General features: G+C 39.2%; 1 protein-coding gene across 5 annotated transcripts in view; it reads right to left on the bottom strand.

Moving 5' to 3' along the window:
- cacna1db (calcium channel, voltage-dependent, L type, alpha 1D subunit, b) overlaps positions 1-17588 on the bottom strand; it is an 88843-nt gene that overhangs the window by 35438 nt on the left and 35817 nt on the right. For 2 of the 5 annotated variants that reach the window (XM_070544739.1, XM_070544743.1), the window contains exons 4-14: positions 16694-16833; positions 16090-16232; positions 14158-14310; positions 12353-12549; positions 11062-11165; positions 10631-10800; positions 6304-6378; positions 3220-3307; positions 3056-3082; positions 795-955; positions 476-701 (exon numbers count right to left, since the gene is read on the bottom strand). In XM_070544739.1, the coding sequence (XP_070400840.1) occupies positions 476-701; positions 795-955; positions 3056-3082; positions 3220-3307; positions 6304-6378; positions 10631-10800; positions 11062-11165; positions 12353-12549; positions 14158-14310; positions 16090-16232; positions 16694-16833 (1484 nt within the window). The remainder of the gene's footprint in view (positions 1-475; positions 702-794; positions 956-3055; positions 3083-3219; positions 3308-6303; positions 6379-10630; positions 10801-11061; positions 11166-12352; positions 12550-14157; positions 14311-16089; positions 16233-16693; positions 16834-17588) is intronic. The other 3 variants (XM_070544740.1, XM_070544741.1, XM_070544742.1) reach the window with 3 other exon arrangements.

Here is a 17588-nt window from a genome sequence, read left to right as displayed (position 1 = left end):
AGGGTTAACAAAATGCCACCCAGCCCCAATTGCCTCCTGTGGCCAGAATATTGTACTTGCTACTTCAGAGTTGCAGATCCGGCCTATTGGACTGTTGTTGTTGGTCTTTTAAATTAAGGTGCTAAAAAGACGAACGCACAGCAACGCGACTGGTTTTGGTTTCGGTTCTACCAATGGACACTAGGGGGTGCTAATAGCAAGCCAAAATTGCCTAGTTCCCCTTTCAAAAACATCGATTCACTGCTTTTAAATATCGATTCAGTATCATAACACGAAATATCATGATATTTCAGTGTATCAGTACGTTTTTAGACCCCTATTCCACAACATTTCTTTTCTTCCTTTTCTTCCATTCTTCAACTGTTTGACTTACTCGATGATTTCTACAACACCACTTTTACTTCTAATTTTATTTGTGCAGCACCCTTTATCCTTGATTTCCTCAACAACAAGGACCAAAGACAACATTTCTCACCGTGTAACTTTGAAGATCCTGAGGAGGCGTACGCAGCGTAGAACAGAGATTCCCAGAGGAGACATGATGGCCAGTTCCACCAGAATGGTCTCGACGATCCCTCCACACACCACAAAACAGTCAAAACGGTTAAACAGGGACACGAAGTATGCCTGCAGTCCCAAACTGTACATCTTCACAAGCATCTCCAAGGTGAACAAGGCCAGGAGAACTTTGTTGGCGACATCTGGAGAAGAGAGACAAGAAAAGTACTTTACTTAAGAATGAAGCTGCTATGTTCTTCTAAGTAAAGGCAGACAGTAAAAAAGCTCAGCAGTACCTTGTACTTCAGTCAGCCACTCCGGCTGGTTGTAGTGCTCAGAGGCGATGGTGAGCGTATTGAGGAACACCAAGATGATAACAAGCCAATAAAACGTCACCGATTTCACGGCTGCACGGCACTTCCTGCGGCAGAAGCGGTTCCACCGTCGCCACTGACGACTAACAGACAATCAAGTTTACATTTTTTGAATAGATTCTGATCTTTTTATACCTGCATTAAAAGTTGAGGGTAGGCTTTTAGAGGAGTTGAACACTTGTTTAATCAATACATTTGCAGTGGTTTCTAGTAGAAATGAATGCCTTGAAAGTGTATTTGGGGGAAATAATTCTCAGATGCGCCTGAATCAGGAAGCACAGGTCAGCTGGAGGAAAAAACTGCTTCAGTCAGCAGGATTTGGAGTCGTATTTGCTGATACTTGAACATCTCTCCTTAGATTGTCTAACAGCAACACAACGCCACCACTGACTTGCATCGTAGATGTTTTATCTCCACAAATTCAAGCCGGAGTTCAGCTGTGTGGTGGAATTGCTAATGCTAAAGGTTAGCTTCTACTAGTCAATACATTCTCTGCTGTTTCCTGGATGCATCAACAGTCTTCTCTGAGTCAAGATGGGTGAGAATTTTAAGTGACAGTGTGACATCGATCTGTCAGGCTTTTGAATAACACTTTTGAATAACAGACTATCTTCATGGGGCAGCAGTAGCTCAACAGGTTGAGTGGGTTGTCCAGTAATCGGAAGGTTGCAGGTTCAATCCCGACTCCGGACAGAGAACTCTGCTGTTGTGTCCTTGGGTGAGACACTTAACCCACCTTGCCTGCTGGTGGTGGTCGGAGGGACCGGTGGCGCCTGTGCTCGGCAGCCTCGCCTCTGTCAGTGCGCCCCAGGGCAGCTGTAGCTACACTGTAGCTCATCACCATCAGTGTGTGAATGTGTGTGTGAATGGATGAATGATACACTGTAGTGTAAAGCACTTTGGAATCCTTACGCCGGGGACACACCGGCCGCGGAAGCGCTGTGAAGCGCCGAGAAGCGAATCGCTCACGAAATTCGGCCGCTGCTCGCCGCTCCTCAGTTCAGATCAGACGCGCCCCAGTCGAGGCGCGCCTCGGCTCAGCTGTAGTTTTTCTTTTAAACACTTGGTGTCCTCCATTTCCTCTCTGCCTTTCCTCAGCTCTTTTCCTCTATGTTTGAGTGTTTGTACGCGTGCGTGTGTGTGTGCGCGCGCGTGTGTGTGAACCTATGGTATGAGTTGTTTCTGCCAGTTGAATCTCTTGGAACCCGCTCCAATTCTGCAGCTGTATCCTAGCAGTTTCTTCCTAAATGGGTACGTAAACAACCATGTTTTTCGGGGGGCGTACAGCTCCTTGTGTTTCTCAACTTCCATAATTAATTTAAAGTCATCCATCCTAACTGCTTGCCTCAGACTTTCTGCCTCTCTGTCCTGTTTGCTCTGGTGAAAAGACACCCAAAACCACACCCCCCTTCACGTGGTCACACAAGCACACAAGTTCGATGTGTGTGTATGTGTGTGCGTGTTCGTGTGGTTTTTCTGCAGTGTCTGTTTACGAACACGTTTGACTATTGCGGAATTTTATTTTGAAATGCTTTATTTTGTTAACTTTACCGGCCTGCCTCTTGTCTACGTTTGACTTCCTGCCAGAATTGACGCGATTCACCCGCGGCTCGCGAAAAAAATAGAGCCAACGCCGAAATGATCGCTGCACGGCGCGGGCTGGAGCGCCGGCGCGCGCCGGCGCAAGGCGATTCGCGGCGCTTCGGCGGCCCATGTGGTCTATAGAATAGCTTAACAAGGGCGCCGAATGAAAGCGGTCCCATTTTCGCGGCGCTTCCGCGGCCAGTGTGTCCCCGGCCTTACTCTGAGAGGCGCTATACAAGTGCGGGTCATTTATCATTTATCATTCATGTTCAGCCTTCATGAAAAACCCAGAATGACCAATTATAATAAAAAATAATCATTAAAAATTTGTTTGCAGTGTTCCACACCTTTAAAATTTACTCATGCAATCAAGTATTTACTGATATGAAGGAAAATTATCACAAAAACAAATGAGAGGACATGATCAGGAGAAGAATGTTGGATTTTAGGAACATCTCTGGTGTTGTCAGGAGGAATAAAACATTGATCACAGTTTTCGGATCAGAATGATTCAATTGCAAGGCAAAAATTAGTCATGCAAGATGATCTGAATCAAATAAATGAATATTACATCTTCCATGCAGTTTAAAGTCACTAACCTGCACTTTGACTTAGTTATTTTCTGACTGGTGAGAGTAAAAGACAAAGCAGCAGTTAAAGAAATAACATTGTGTGCAGTTGTTAAAACCTGCAGCGTTTATTTCTAAAAGTGAAAGTGCTGCCAGTGAACTGATGTCTGACTGACTGGTGTGGAAAAACTCACCACAGCGGTCCGCAGCATGGTGATTTATTGTCCTCTCCACTGTGGTTCTCTGTGTTCACTGATTCTGTCTCACTAGTAGGCATGCTTGCTGTGGTATCATACAGACACACGCAAACACATAAGTTAACACAAATATTTACAAGCTTTATTCACACAGAGAAAACATCTTGTCTCATTTATTTTATCATCAAATGTTCAAATCTATTCTTTTCCAGGTTATAAACCGTAATGTGGAAAAGGATTTTAGAAACATTAATAATTAGTAAAGCAATCCTTTAATGAAAAAAATGACATTATGACACACAACAACTGATGCTTTGTAGTAAGCATTTGTAATTCTGGAGTTTCCTATTTGTCCATTTCGTCAGCAGTAAATTCAATTAAAATATATTTCTGTTAAAATTTTTAAATTACGACAGATATTTCTGGCATTTTTTCTCGATAAGATTAAGAGATACTTAGCTGTATTTTATATAAGGGGTATTAAGTAAGAATGACATCTTGTGGTCAAATTTGGGTACTGCAGTCGACATATCAAAACAAAAGAGTCTGCTCTCAGCCCCTCCCCCTTTGTGAGTTTCATGAAGGTTGCCAGTTAGGGATCAGCGACAGAAGATTATAGATGACAAGTGAAGACAAGTCATACACAGTAAGTTAATAAGTATTAAAGCATTTCACTGGAATATCAAGTCTTCGGTAACTGAAAAAAACTGCTTGAATGACTTTTTAGAGCCAGTTATTGTTTTCTAATTCACTGTTAGCATCATTAGTTCAATGTTAGCCCCTAGCCTTCTTTACCCATTATTAGAGTGAAACAAAAGCCACTTTTAAAAAACAATGCCGCCAATTTTCCGCAACGCCATGGCGGCATAGTGGAGCCTCAGGTCTTTTATGAGCAATCAGACCATGGCGGTAGTGTGGCGCAATCATGCCCTTTTTATAAAGGATTACGCAGTGGCGGCAACAAAGGGGAATGCGGGTGGACTCCTGTGGACTTCTGTTCATCTTGGACATGACTTGCTTCTTATTGCAATTGAAGCCACGATCGTTACGTTTTATTAACAAGCTGCTCCTAAAGGTGTCTGTCCCTCACAGTCCCCATGTAGTCTCTGGTGATCTGACCTCCAGCTCTAACAGAGTGAGAAGCTCCTGGAGCGCTGCAGTTCAAAAAGCAAAACTTAAGTCCTGTGTTTACTTTCATTTTCAATGAAGTGGCCGGCCAGAGCTCAGCATTAACTCCCTACATCATCATGACACTTCCTTCTGTTGTGCCAAGGAAACATCCTCTGTTTATAAGACAGACATTTACCTCAATATTACCTCCAAGCAAGGTGGAATTAATGCAGCAAAATTTGTGCAACGCCATGCCGGCATGCCGAGTTTAAAAGACACTGTTGTGGCAATATTAAGCTGATTTGCAGGCACGGAGCGTCTTGTAAAAAGAGCTAAAAAGGAAGTAGTGATGTCTTGGGGTTACGAGAACTAACTTCTGGGTTGTCCCTGTAACTGGCTTCCTTTCTGCCCACAACACTGCTGCTTTTTGCTGGCTGGAGTCAAATAACAAATGTCGACGCAGACTTGGCAACGGGCTAACATAGGATTGGCTATGGAAACAGGAAGTAGGCGAGCCAGATTGCAAGGAAAGACTATGCCCCTCTTCTGTCTGTTGCGGTAACAGGCGGATGAGGCCCATGGATGATAACCGATGGGAGGGGTGAGAGTTCAGTTACCATAACTGTGTTTAAAGGCTAGCTTGCTTTGAAGATTTGCTATTGCAGCTTTAAAAGTCCAATCAATCTACATTTTAATGCTTAAATTAAAAAAGTTACTCAGATATTGGAAAAAATACTTTGTTGCTTTTTTCTTGAACCCACAAAGATTTTTTTTTTGTTTTCTGGAAAGATGAAACAACATGAGTGAAAGACCAGCCAATGCATTTTTATATTAAATAAATTATTTTTCATATAATCATTACTCAGAATACAAATATATTTGTGGTTTACTCAGTTCCACCTCATTAATCACTTCTCTCAGTAGCAAAAATCACTTTTATATGCAGAACATGATAAAACACAAACTTTATACAGGCAATAAAACCATTTTCTTCATAAATGATGAATGAGACAGGATACATATGATGATGATGACAGAAAGAAGGATCTGAAGATAAACAGCTTGTTTACTTCTGATCCATAAACACTCAACAGAAACTGAGAAACAGACTTATAACAAACTGCATCTGTGTACAATTTAAGGCATACAAATAATATTTAAAATAGAGACTAGATAAATACAAGCTAAATAATTTTTCTGTCTAAAACAATAAAGTTGTGCAAATATGAGCTGAAAAAGCTTTATGTTCATGGTTTTTTGTTTGCTCTAGTGGTGTTGATGCGTACAGGACCCTTATTAGTTCATTTATCTCAACATTTAAAGTAATTATTTGGTTCCTCATCTTGCAAAGCATCTCTGATTGGAATATGAGAGAGTCGAGCTTATAAACTGTAGATGTCTGTTGTAGCTTAACAAGCTGAAACTACCCATGAATGCACCTTCTTCCTACCCCCTTGGGGAGTCACTGATGTCGTTAGGTCCTATTGTGTCAGAATAGTTGTTTTGATTAGATACAGTTTCAGTCTAGATCACACCCTCCTGGATCTAATCAAAACAACATTTCTAACACAATAGAACCTAACAACATAATCTCAGGCGTAGGAAGAAGGGGTATTCATTGGTAGTTTCAACTCATTTAGCAACAACAGACAGCTACAGTTTATAAGCTTGAGTCCCCCATATTCCAGTCAGAACTGACAAAGCTCCTTGGACAAGAAGGGAAACATCTTCAAGAAACCAAAGAAGTCTAGTTTCCTTCATTTGAACCCTTTGGATTATCATGATGTGATGAAGATGGTACGGATCAAATATAATATAAGGAAAGATCATGCAAGTATCTTAGCACACACAAAGGTGAGCAAAGCACAAAGATGCAGACAATTTTTAGGACAAGTGGAATGTTCTCATGAAGATGTGAACAGAAAAGATGGACACTTCCGAGCAGTTTCGCCCACACACTAACACATTTACCCTGTGTCTCTGTGGACTGAGAGAACCAGCCAAACTTTCCTTTCTTCTTCTCAGTGAGGTCAGCCAGTGTGACCCCTTGGGGTAATCAACATGCAGTTCACACAGCCAGACAGCAGAGGAAGCAGTGAGTCAGTACAGAGCAAAACAAGAACGAGGGGAATGCATGGAAAGCTCTATTACAAACTACTGAAACAGCTATCGTGTCCAGAAAATAAAACCTAACAAACTGCACATATTTCTCGAACTTAAAAAAACTTTAGAGTTGTGAAACAGAGGTCTGTGAATACAGAAAAAACCTGTGATATTAACTCTAATATTGTGCAAGTGATAGAAAAGAATAAACCACAAAGTATTAAAATAACAGCAAGATGTAGAGCCAGAAAACAGGTCCATTAATAGAGTACAGAGTGCCTCTCCTCTGACTGTACTTCCTTTATTTCAGTGAATTCTGGACACAATAGCTACAAGATACAATATAAGACTAGCAATAGACTTCTAAAGACTTCAGTGAGAAAACAAGAAATCAGAAAGATCAGAGAAAAGTTAAAACAAGAGCAGATTTGAGGAAACAAAGAGGAGAAATCTAATGTTAGCAGCAATCTACAGACAGTTTTAACAAGGCACACAGACACTGCAGGAGTCAAGGAAAGAGTGTTTTTCACCTCAAGCAACAACAACAGCGGTGATAAAAGCAGGACAGCTACTGGAGAACATAAAAACTCATGAGTGAATGTGAACCGACTGCAAGGCACTGTGGCAGCTATCAGCACAGAACAGATTAGATTTTATGACATTGTATGATTTTTCTATGACATAAACATGGTTCTTGAACTCCGATGGACATCATGTGCTTTTAGATGAACAATACACAAAATGGTCTTAATTTCTGTGTAAATGTAAAATTCTGCTTTTCTTTTCTTACCCATAGCCCCTCTCTTTCTCCCTCTTTTCTTAAGCTTATTCTTTGTAAAAACACAGAAAGTCACAATATCATAACATCTGTTTATTTTGCATCATATTTTTTGATGTTTGCATTCTTCGACCAGAGAATGTTAAAGCTGCAAGTTTCTGCAAATGATATTTGTGGGTCATGAGGTAAAATGTTAGTTGCAGGAGGTCATCACAGCCATGTGACCATTTTATTTGAGATGTATGTGGTTATGCAAGGATACAAAGTGAAGTACATTTCTGTTGCACATGGAAGAAGGAAGAAGCAGATGGAAAAAAACACCAGAAAAGTCCATTTCATAAAAAAGTCAAAATCTAAAATAGCAGAAAACAGCCTCAGTTTGGAGAAGTAGAGTTTTATTTTGAAGGTAATAGCTAATCAGATTTTTGCTTCCATCTTAAAGGGGCATTATGGAAGTTTGACAGCCAAAACATGTATAGAAATATTAAATGTCTTCTTCATACATTCTCCTGCAATGCCCTGGTCCAGTAGAATGAGCCCTGGCATTTTTACTGTGATTGCCTGTTTTTCTGTAAAATCACAGAAAAAGAGAGCTGCTCAGGTCGAGCAGGCTGCTTCATGCGCGTTCACGCACAGCCATAGCCCGTAGCATTTGCTATCCGTAGCTTTAGCAGCAGAGAGAGAGGTAGTACCAACTCAGCGACTTTGTCGCTGTTCCTAACGCCTAGTGACAAACCTAGCTTCATTTCTGAGGACCCTTAGCTACTTTCTGTAGAACTTTCTTCTAGATATTTCCTGCAAATTAGCAACAAAATTGCCATTTTCGCTCTGAACTGTTCTTTGGATTAATGTTGTTTCAGGTGTTATTAAGGATATACAAGTTGCAGATGCTATGAATCATATTGGTGTGTAGCTCACTTGGTAAGATGTCTGACTCTCATGCAGAAGACCTGGTTACGATTCTGGGTGTGAACATAGTTTATTTAGAGTTTCTTTTTTACATTAATGGTATATTTTTTTACAGTAAGATGCCTAAATTTTTATTTGAGACTCGCCGAACGGCATTGAATTCACAGATAAAAAAGTTGTGGGTTCAACTTTCATTTTGGAACAATTTTTCAAGACAGGGGAAGGGAATGATCTGAGCATGCAGGAGGACTGACCCATCATAAACCTTTGTCGGCTGTGCTGAAGAGAAAGGTACAGAACCAAATTATTTAATTAATTAGCTGCGCATTCTCCTGTCCTCTGTCCTCTGGGCCACACACACACACACACACACACACACACACACACACACACACAAGGGACTGTCTCAGCTGTTATTTTCATTAAGGAGTGTGCACGTACAGCATGTGCGGCTCGTGCACGAGCCTACTATTGAAGCTGCCGTTACGCTTTTGGCCTGAGGGGGCAATCGCGAGCATAAAAATTCAAAAGTCCGTAAAGTCCCTTTAAGCATTTAATTACAGTTCATGCAAAAGTTTTGTATCATCATTATTTACATGATGGTTTTAGGATACTAGAACTAATGGTACTGGTACTGTACTCTAAATACTTGGAACACTTTCCTTTAAAAACAGCATTTAAGTCCAGTACATGCATTGGTAGCTTCTCCCACAGGAAAACAGAGGACATATGCTAACCATTATGTACTGACTGGCAAAAAATAAATAAATCAATTTAATTATTTTTGTTACTTAATTTATCAAAGTGTCAATAAATTATATTTGTTTCAGAGATAAACTGAAAAAGTGTTTGAATATAGCACAGCAGTACTGTCTGTGATAATGGTACCAAGGCAGCCCCAAGTATCTGGGGCTAGTCCAATCACAGCGGAGCGTTCTATTTTTTTGGTGGGTGGGATGTTGCATCTTCTTCAACAGTGTATGGCAGACTGCCCCGTGGGCAGTGACTGACATCCTTAGCAGTCCAATCACAACGCTCTGTTTCATGGGCCCATCCTTGCTCTATTGGTTTGGTAGGCCACATCCTGCCCACAGCACTCTGTTGGTGGGCAGGATGTCACTGAAAAAACAAATATGGCGGCAGCTTGAAACAGCTTTGGCATAAACTGTGGACTATTCTGAATTGAACTTTTCTTTGAGTCAAGAGCAGATAGAGGTACTAGTTTATTTATAAAAAAGGATGTATTTGCCTATCCTTTGACAAAGTATGGTGGACTGCCTCGTTAACTGACATCAGTAGCCGTGATTATGTCATGATGTTTCTTATCCAATAGCATGCGGAGACAGTTTCAAAGACAACCATACATCCTGACCCATGACTGAGATCCGTGAAAGGACAGTAGCCAGACTATATTTTCACATAAATAGGGTGACTTGCCAGTCTAGGAAAACACACAGGTATTCCAATGCTATTACAAAAGTAACTGTATGCTATAAATACCATGTTTAAAAATAGTAACCGTGACAAAAAACAGTTACTAATAATTATTATTCTAAATACATAACTGCGGTACATGTATTCCATTACTCGTCAACACTGTTTACAAGTACGTAGATCCTAGCACATAAACATACTCATTGTTAGCATTAGCATTATTATCATAATCTAATGAATTAAATAGCACAACTCACTGCTTACCAGAGCAAAAATAAGATGGCAGCCATTTAAAGATTCTCTGGATCACTAAATGGTTAACCTTGGCTTAAAAGGCTTTCAGTTTTTATGCAGCGTAAAGTGAAGTATGCAGCACAAGATTGTTTTGTTTACACTTCCTGCTCCCCATTTGAGTTTCGCGTGACTTCAGGATCACGTGAGTGAAACTAGCAATAGCTACAGAAAACTAGCGCTACCGCTAATTCTGCTGCAAATAACCACCGAGTTCTAAAACATTGTAATGCAAAATGAATGTTAGCATAAAGAGTCATAAAAAGTGTATGAACTGCCTTTGTAACTAGCCATTAGCTTATCAATTTGATGAAAATGAATCCCCGTTTCTCCAAACTGAGGTTGTTCAAAGAGCAAAATACGATTTGTTCAAATGTTTTGAAATGTGACGATCGTGTTTCATTAGAGGTTCTTAATAATGTAATCAATAATCAAGCTCTCATGTTCAAGTGAATATTTTGTGTTTATGTTAATTATAATAAAAATATGTGTTAAAAAAAATTGAATAAATTATATTCATAAATTAACATGTGGCAACTTAAATTGATTAAAACTGTAAATAGGGTGTTTTTATCATTAGGTTTAACATAATTTTTGCTGAGTATATACAAAAAAATTATTGCTAAGAACAAAAGACTTGATTTATTATTGCTGAATGGTAAACTCACTTTGACAGTCATGAATGTGTGTCAACTGAAAAAATAAAAACTTGGCACCTCACACTTTTTTCACCTTGTTTGAACAAGAATAAAAAAAGAAAATCAATAAAATCCAGAAACTCACGGTTACGCTTGCCCTCCTCATCTCCCTCCTCCTCGTTCTCAGGGTCGATGTCTTCGGCTTGTGTGATCCAGTCCAGGTAGCCTTTCAGGTCTTCTTCTAACTGCTGCTTCTCACGCAGCTTCTGAAAATCACCTCGAGCCTTGGCTTTTTCTCGCTCTTTGGAAAACTCTCTGAAGGAGAAACACGCAGGATCACCGCAGTATTTTTAGTTTTTCAGTAAAACTGAATGATCTCGAACTAAAAGCACCTGGTACGATTAATAAAACTACCCTCTGTTATGCAAATGTGTTATGCAGGGATCTGAAATGATGTTGGTAATCCCATGTTTAGCATTAAACAAGTTAAAACTAATATTTTTTACATCTGACCACGTGTCATTTCTAATATTCATGAGTGTATTAATTCACTCAAAATAAAAACATATAACTTACCCGCTCAACACACCCAAAACTAAGTTAAGAACAAAAAAGGATCCAAAGATGACCAGACTGACGAAATAAACCCAGGGCAGCTCAAAGCCCATGGCGTCATTCATCTACGTTCAAAGACAAGCAGAAGAAGAAAATGGGTGTGGTTAAACTAAGTAGAAGAAAATGTTCAAAAAGCATTTTATAACTAAATGACACTAAAACTAAAAATCCTCAGCAGTAAAATTTAGTAACACTTTTCATGTCAAATTTTAGTCTGAAGTTCTGCATTTATTACATCTCACTGATCTGGTGTTGCTAACGGAGTTCATAGTAGCACCTCATCTAGATCTGAGATTTTTTTAAATATAGATTGTTGTTACTAGACCTCATAAATGTTTTTGATCTAGATAAATATACAATTAGTGTTTAGGGTTAAATAAGTAAAAACATACCTAAAAACTATCACGGTCAAGGCTCCCTGAATTAACACAAGTTGAACTGAAGTAAATATCATAAAACAGGGAAGACGCAGGGTCTTGGCAAGTAAAACTAAACTAAAAGGATATTATTCATGTTTTCTAATTTAAAGGCCTAATTTATTATTTATTGTGCAATATTAAAAGTAACAAGTGTAAGTCAGTCAAGTATCCATGAGTTTTTCCTCTGTAACTTTCTACCTGGAAATGTCCAATGGTTTGTTATGTTATTATATTTTATGTTGTTGTTAAACACCCACAGCTGAAAACTCTGGTGGAATCCACACCTTCTACATTAAAATATTGTATATTGTTTTACTTTTTAAAGACCTTGAGATGACCTCTTTGTGAATCATTTTACAGATATAAAAACTTTGTGACTTTGTCAACTGAAAACAGTTTTATGGTTCACAAATACAAGATGTATGTGCTGCAAAAGCATCCAAAAGAAATGCAGAAGAGCAGCAGATCAGATTGCAAACAGGCGATTGCTCATTACCTCAAATAAAAACTATAAAAATAAAACCAAGATTCAACAAAAAACTGCTAACAGGGGTAAACAAAACAGAAAATATAAATGAATATTTCCAAAAATAAATCATTCTGTTGATTTAAAAGGTTTTAACCACCTCCCTTTTACCACTGTAACACCAATATTAGCATGAAACTGCCATGGCAACAGATGACCTCGTAGATGAGGGTCTCCATCAATACACGAGAGTGGGAATACTGTGATGTGAACTCATTGTTAACGCCGACTGTTTCAACTAATTAAAAGCTGTTGATTTTTCACTAATCAGAAATCTTATTAATTTTAATTTTGATTGACAGATTACCCAGTAGAGAACGTCGGTCCAGCCCTCCATGGTGATACACTGGAACACAGTGAGCATGGCAAACAGGAAGTTGTCAAAGTTGGTGATGCCATTGTTGGGGCCCTGCCAGCCCTCCCGACAGACCGTCCCGTTGAGGAGGCAACGACGCCCATGGCCGGATACCGCACACGGAGCGGGCTCTTCTTCTGCGAGGGCACCTGGAGGGGATTTGATTATTGTCTCCATTCTCACACTCAAACACACATTGTGTGCGTCATCTAGTAGGGATTATGAGCTAACAGCTAGTATGAATGCCAAAAATATTGCACTTCAGCTGCTAGGGAAGTATTTTGCTGGAATCACTATTTAATTCAAACTGCATATAAGTTATAAATAGTTTATAACCTGAAACTGGCAATAATGAACAGCTTTAAAATGAAGGACATTGGAGCTGTTTTTAAGATGGAAACAATGTCCTTTGTCCAAATGGGTCCAAAAGAAAGAGATTAAAGCTGTTTAAAGACAAAACCCACAGACCTGGCTCAGCTCCAACTTGCTGCTGTCTCACGAGTCCATAAGGACATAGACTTTGATTCTCTAAACAAACCTTTCAGGAAGTTTTCTACATTGGGAAATATTTGAATCATTTACACCTTTCACTAGCCTAGCAGGTGATTCAATTATGTAAACATAAAGACTGGCCATGACCCACAGACAGAGCTCAGCTGGAGGGGCAGGTTGTTTCAAACTGTCTCAAACATATTTGGACAGAGCTAGGACCAATCAGAGAAGCAAACCACATGACACATTCACGCTACAGAAACCTATCAATGAGGCAGTCTGGCATACACCACAGAAGAAGAGGAAGACATTTCATAAAAGGCCCTTCCCTTAAGCCAGGACCACACTGTGTTTCTCAGCTATTGCAAAGGACTGCTCATGCCACACTGTGAGGACTCTAGTGATGTGGCACAATTTATGGTCCAAGATTTCAGTAAGCCACACTGTATGACGACCCGTCCTAGCGGGACGAATTAACGTCACAAGCGTAACCCCAAAAAGCCCACATCACTAAAAGCCAACCGAAGCAACTATGCCGAAAAGAGACAAAAGCGCCGCTGTTAACACTTCTTTTATTAGACTCTGACCCGAACTTCAAAAAGGAGTGGTCTGCATGTTCCTGCGTGTAGCTTCCACTGTTGCTAACATTGCTAATTCTACTCTCGTATTGTACTCTTATTAATTGGTGTTTGCATCAATCCCCGGGTGTATTTCCATTGGTGTATTGCCGACGTTGAACCCACTAACCCCTCACAATAAAAACCTTTAAAATGGACAAAAAAATCTCTTCAGAATCTGCAGAATACACACTAATCCTAATCATGAATAACAACAGAAAGAAGCACATCAATGTTTAAACTAAAGGGAAAAAATGGAAAATATTTCATAAAAGTTGCGTTACAAAACAACAAAGGTGAAGCCATCCAACGCTACTCATTTCATGTAGTCATTTCAACTGTCCATCAGCTTTTATTCATGTCTTGAATAATTCTGCTATTTTGAAAGTGGTGCGAGAGTAAAGGGCAAGCACGTTTACATAACAGCCAGATATTAGTTATTTAATCACTGGATTTAATCCACCATCTGTTGTTCTGTTCATCATTCACTTGCAAGGTGGAGCTTTCCATTCATTAAAACATGCTTCTGCCCTAATCTCACATGGACAACATCCTTATTCGAACCGTAGGCTGCCATATTACTGAGTTAAAAAAGTGAAAAGGAGAAAAATCAAATGCAAAATGAACAAAAATGTAAATTTGCTGTACCTGACTTCATTACATAGCATGTGGCATGCATCTTTCCGATGAAGAGCTCGAGGCCGATGATGGCGTAGATAATAATCACAAAGAGGACCAGCAGCGCAATATGAAGTAGAGGAACCATGGCTTTAATAATGGAATTTAAAACCACCTGTAAACCTGCAAACATGTGCAAAAGCAACAAAGTCAGAAGAAACACAAGGGACATTCATAGTCACAAAAAAACAAGGTTAAAAATATGCATGTTGAACAGAAATCCAAAACAAAAATGCATGTGGCAGAATCTAAAAATGGCTATTTGCATGAAAAAGATTTTTTTTTTAAATAAAAACCAAATACTAATGAAATTTCAGGCAAGTCATGCTTCAAGTAAGAAAAAGCTTCTTGATTATTGGCAGCTGTGTACACAATGAAAAGCAAATAGACAGTTTATTAGTTGTCATAATGATATATGTACACAAACGTTTCATAATGCTACTCAATAGGCCTTTAAGCCCAGACAGGGGCTTAATTAAACGGCTTGAACCAAAACACTGAAACAAATGTCAGACTACAACAGAGCTGAAGAGACATTTTCAGCAGAACTTCATCTCTACCAGCAGTCCTGCCTTCACAGTGGCTGCCAAATAAGATGTTGCCATGGAAACTCAATGCAAACACATTAGGATATGAGTTGCTGTATGGTCTAATGTGCAGAGAAAACAGCAGCAGAAGAAAACATTGTTTTCTTTGTGAACAGTGATTTCTGCGGTGAATTGGAAGACATTTCCACTCAGATATTTACAATTATTTTTACTATTTAATGTATAAATTTATTATCTAATATATTAATTTAATCAAAATGAGATCCCTTCTTTATACTTGGCACATGTCCATAAAAATAGGTTAATCATTGTTGATCATGGCTCCTACACAGACGCAGGTTGTGTATCTGTGTTTTCCTGACAGCCCTGATAAAATTAAATTAACAGCTATCTGCATCAAACTGAATGAATGGTTACTTCAGATTAACATTCACAAACTTAAAGATCAGTTTATTTATAATCAGCTGACACTTGATGGTCCTACAGCAATGTGCTGCATGTATGGCAAGCTGTTACATGTTATATGTCAAAATGTTGCTAATGTTCAGTTCACACAGCTGGTTAATAATTGAAATTTTTGACCAGCTCCATCCCATTCAAACAATCTTAAAGTTGCACAATTACTGTAACATCTAGTCTTATGAGATAATCCTACCGTGTGTGGTGTGTTACAAGCATGCTAGTCCACTCGAAGGACGTCAGGCCCGCTCCAATTATAAGCCTGGGCTTTGAAACATGTTGGATTGGCTTAGTCTGATTTTTTAGGACAAAATAATTTCTTCCCTTTAAATGTGAATTCTAGTCAATCAGAAAGCGAGGTGATGGAGGTGTGCAGCATGCTCCTTTGCCACCATGTTTGTTTACTTAAAAGTCCCATCTTAGTGGGGAATGTATGTGAGCAAAAGCAGTTTCTGTGTAAGCTACGATACACACCACACATTGTATGACCAAAATTGCTATATTCATGAGTTTTAACCATGTGGGCGATCTCTCATGCTTTTAAAATCAGCAAACAAATAAAAAATCCTGATGTGTGAAGTGGGCTTAACCAAAATGAGGGCTCTGTTAATGATGGCCCATTTACCCTACGGTCAGCTCGGTCTGGGCCGGGTGGAGGTATTACATTTACATCAGCATTCTGCGGCTGTGCCACACCAGGCCCAGCCGTGCTAACGCAGGCGTAAAAATGTAATTCCATTTCTGGTTAGCTTTGCTGAAGCCTATCATACCCTGAGATGTGATCACTCTATAGTTACTCTGTTCACTCTACCTGTAATTAGGAAGATGTAAATAATCACGGCTGGTCTTTTTTTGTGTTAGGTGCAGACTTTACAGAGACTTCTGCATAACTCACTGGGAACTCCAGAAACGAGGCGAAGGGGTCGCAGCACACGAAAGGCTCTGAGGGCTTTTACATCAAACCCTCCTGGTTTGCCTCCAGACTGGCCCCCGGAGTCATGGTCTTTGGTTATCATCTCCAGAACCACACTGAACAACCTGGGAACAAAAGAAGAAGAAAAAAATACCTAGAGTACAGGAAAAGAAATGAGGACCAGAGGAGTGAAAACAACAAGATAGAGAACAATGACAGGGATGTCTGAAAAACACATTTACTAAGACCAAAGTAAGAGTAAAGAAAAAAGCAAAGAACAAAGCAAAAAGTCCTCTTTGTACTGTGAGAATCCACCTGTGTGAGCATGGTTCACTAAAAATGCATGTTTGTTATGTCAGTGCATATTTACCTTTGTTTTTTCACACCTCGCCCTTCAGGGGCCAGGTGGTCCACTGGTAAACCCCCAGTCTGTACAATGCATGTTTGCATATGTGCATAAACACCAGTGCCACCTGTCCCGACATGGTCACACTACTTATTTAACTCAGTGTGCATTAACATGTGTGCCATAATTAACAAAAGGAGTAAGTGACGTGGAATGGATTGTGATGAACCATAAACTTACCCGACTATGACGATGACAAAGTCCAACATGTTCCATCCGTTTCTGACGTAGGAGTTTTGGTGCATGACTAAGCCATAGGCAATAATCTTCAGAAATGTTTCTATTGTAAAAATGATCAGGAAGGCATATTCCACTGTTTCCTGCAGAGAGGGAAAGAAGACGAGAATAAAAGAGAAATAAATCTTCACAAACATCTGAAACCATTAGGACAATAAATAATACTAATCCATGCCAAAATAAATAAACAGAACATGTTCCTTGAGTAATAAAAGATCAAATCCTCTTATTAATTATCATTCTGAAATGAATGAATGAACAATATCATTTTCCAAGAATCAGCGAATAAGAGACTTGAAGAATGTTTACATTCCTACAAATAAAAAATAATTCATGTTTTTATGAATTTTTCATTTTAAAAATGAACATGAACAAGAAGAACAGCTGAGGACAAAAGCTATATTAAAAAATATAACCAAATTACTTGACTCAGTTTAGTCATTTTAATTATTGGAGTGTGGTTATTTTAGATTTCATTGTCACCTTTCATTTGCCAACTTTGTGTTTACCTCACCTCTGTTTGTTTTTTCTTGTCAAACTCTTTATTTTTCTTAATTTCTACCAGTTTTTCTTGAGCATTTTTTGATTTCTGGACAGATTTTGGTTTCTAACCTTTTGCATACCCCGCGCCTTGTTTGGGTTGCCATGACTACTGTTTCTTTGTATATACCATCTGTATTTAGAAATGCATTTTGTATTCCTGGAGTGCACCAGCTGGATGAAAAATCTTTACCAATCCTGACAAGTCATTCAATAACATTTATAGTCTGGTATTTCAGACACAAATCACAGCAAATCTAGTGCAAGTTTAATGGTGGGCTAAGAACTGAAGTAGCAG

The sequence above is a fragment of the Nothobranchius furzeri genome, chromosome 15, assembly GCF_043380555.1.
Source record: "Nothobranchius furzeri strain GRZ-AD chromosome 15, NfurGRZ-RIMD1, whole genome shotgun sequence".
NCBI classification, from domain to species: Eukaryota; Metazoa; Chordata; class Actinopteri; order Cyprinodontiformes; family Nothobranchiidae; genus Nothobranchius; species Nothobranchius furzeri.
The sequence above is the reverse complement of the archived record's forward strand: the minus strand, read 5'-3'. Positions and strand labels throughout refer to the sequence as shown.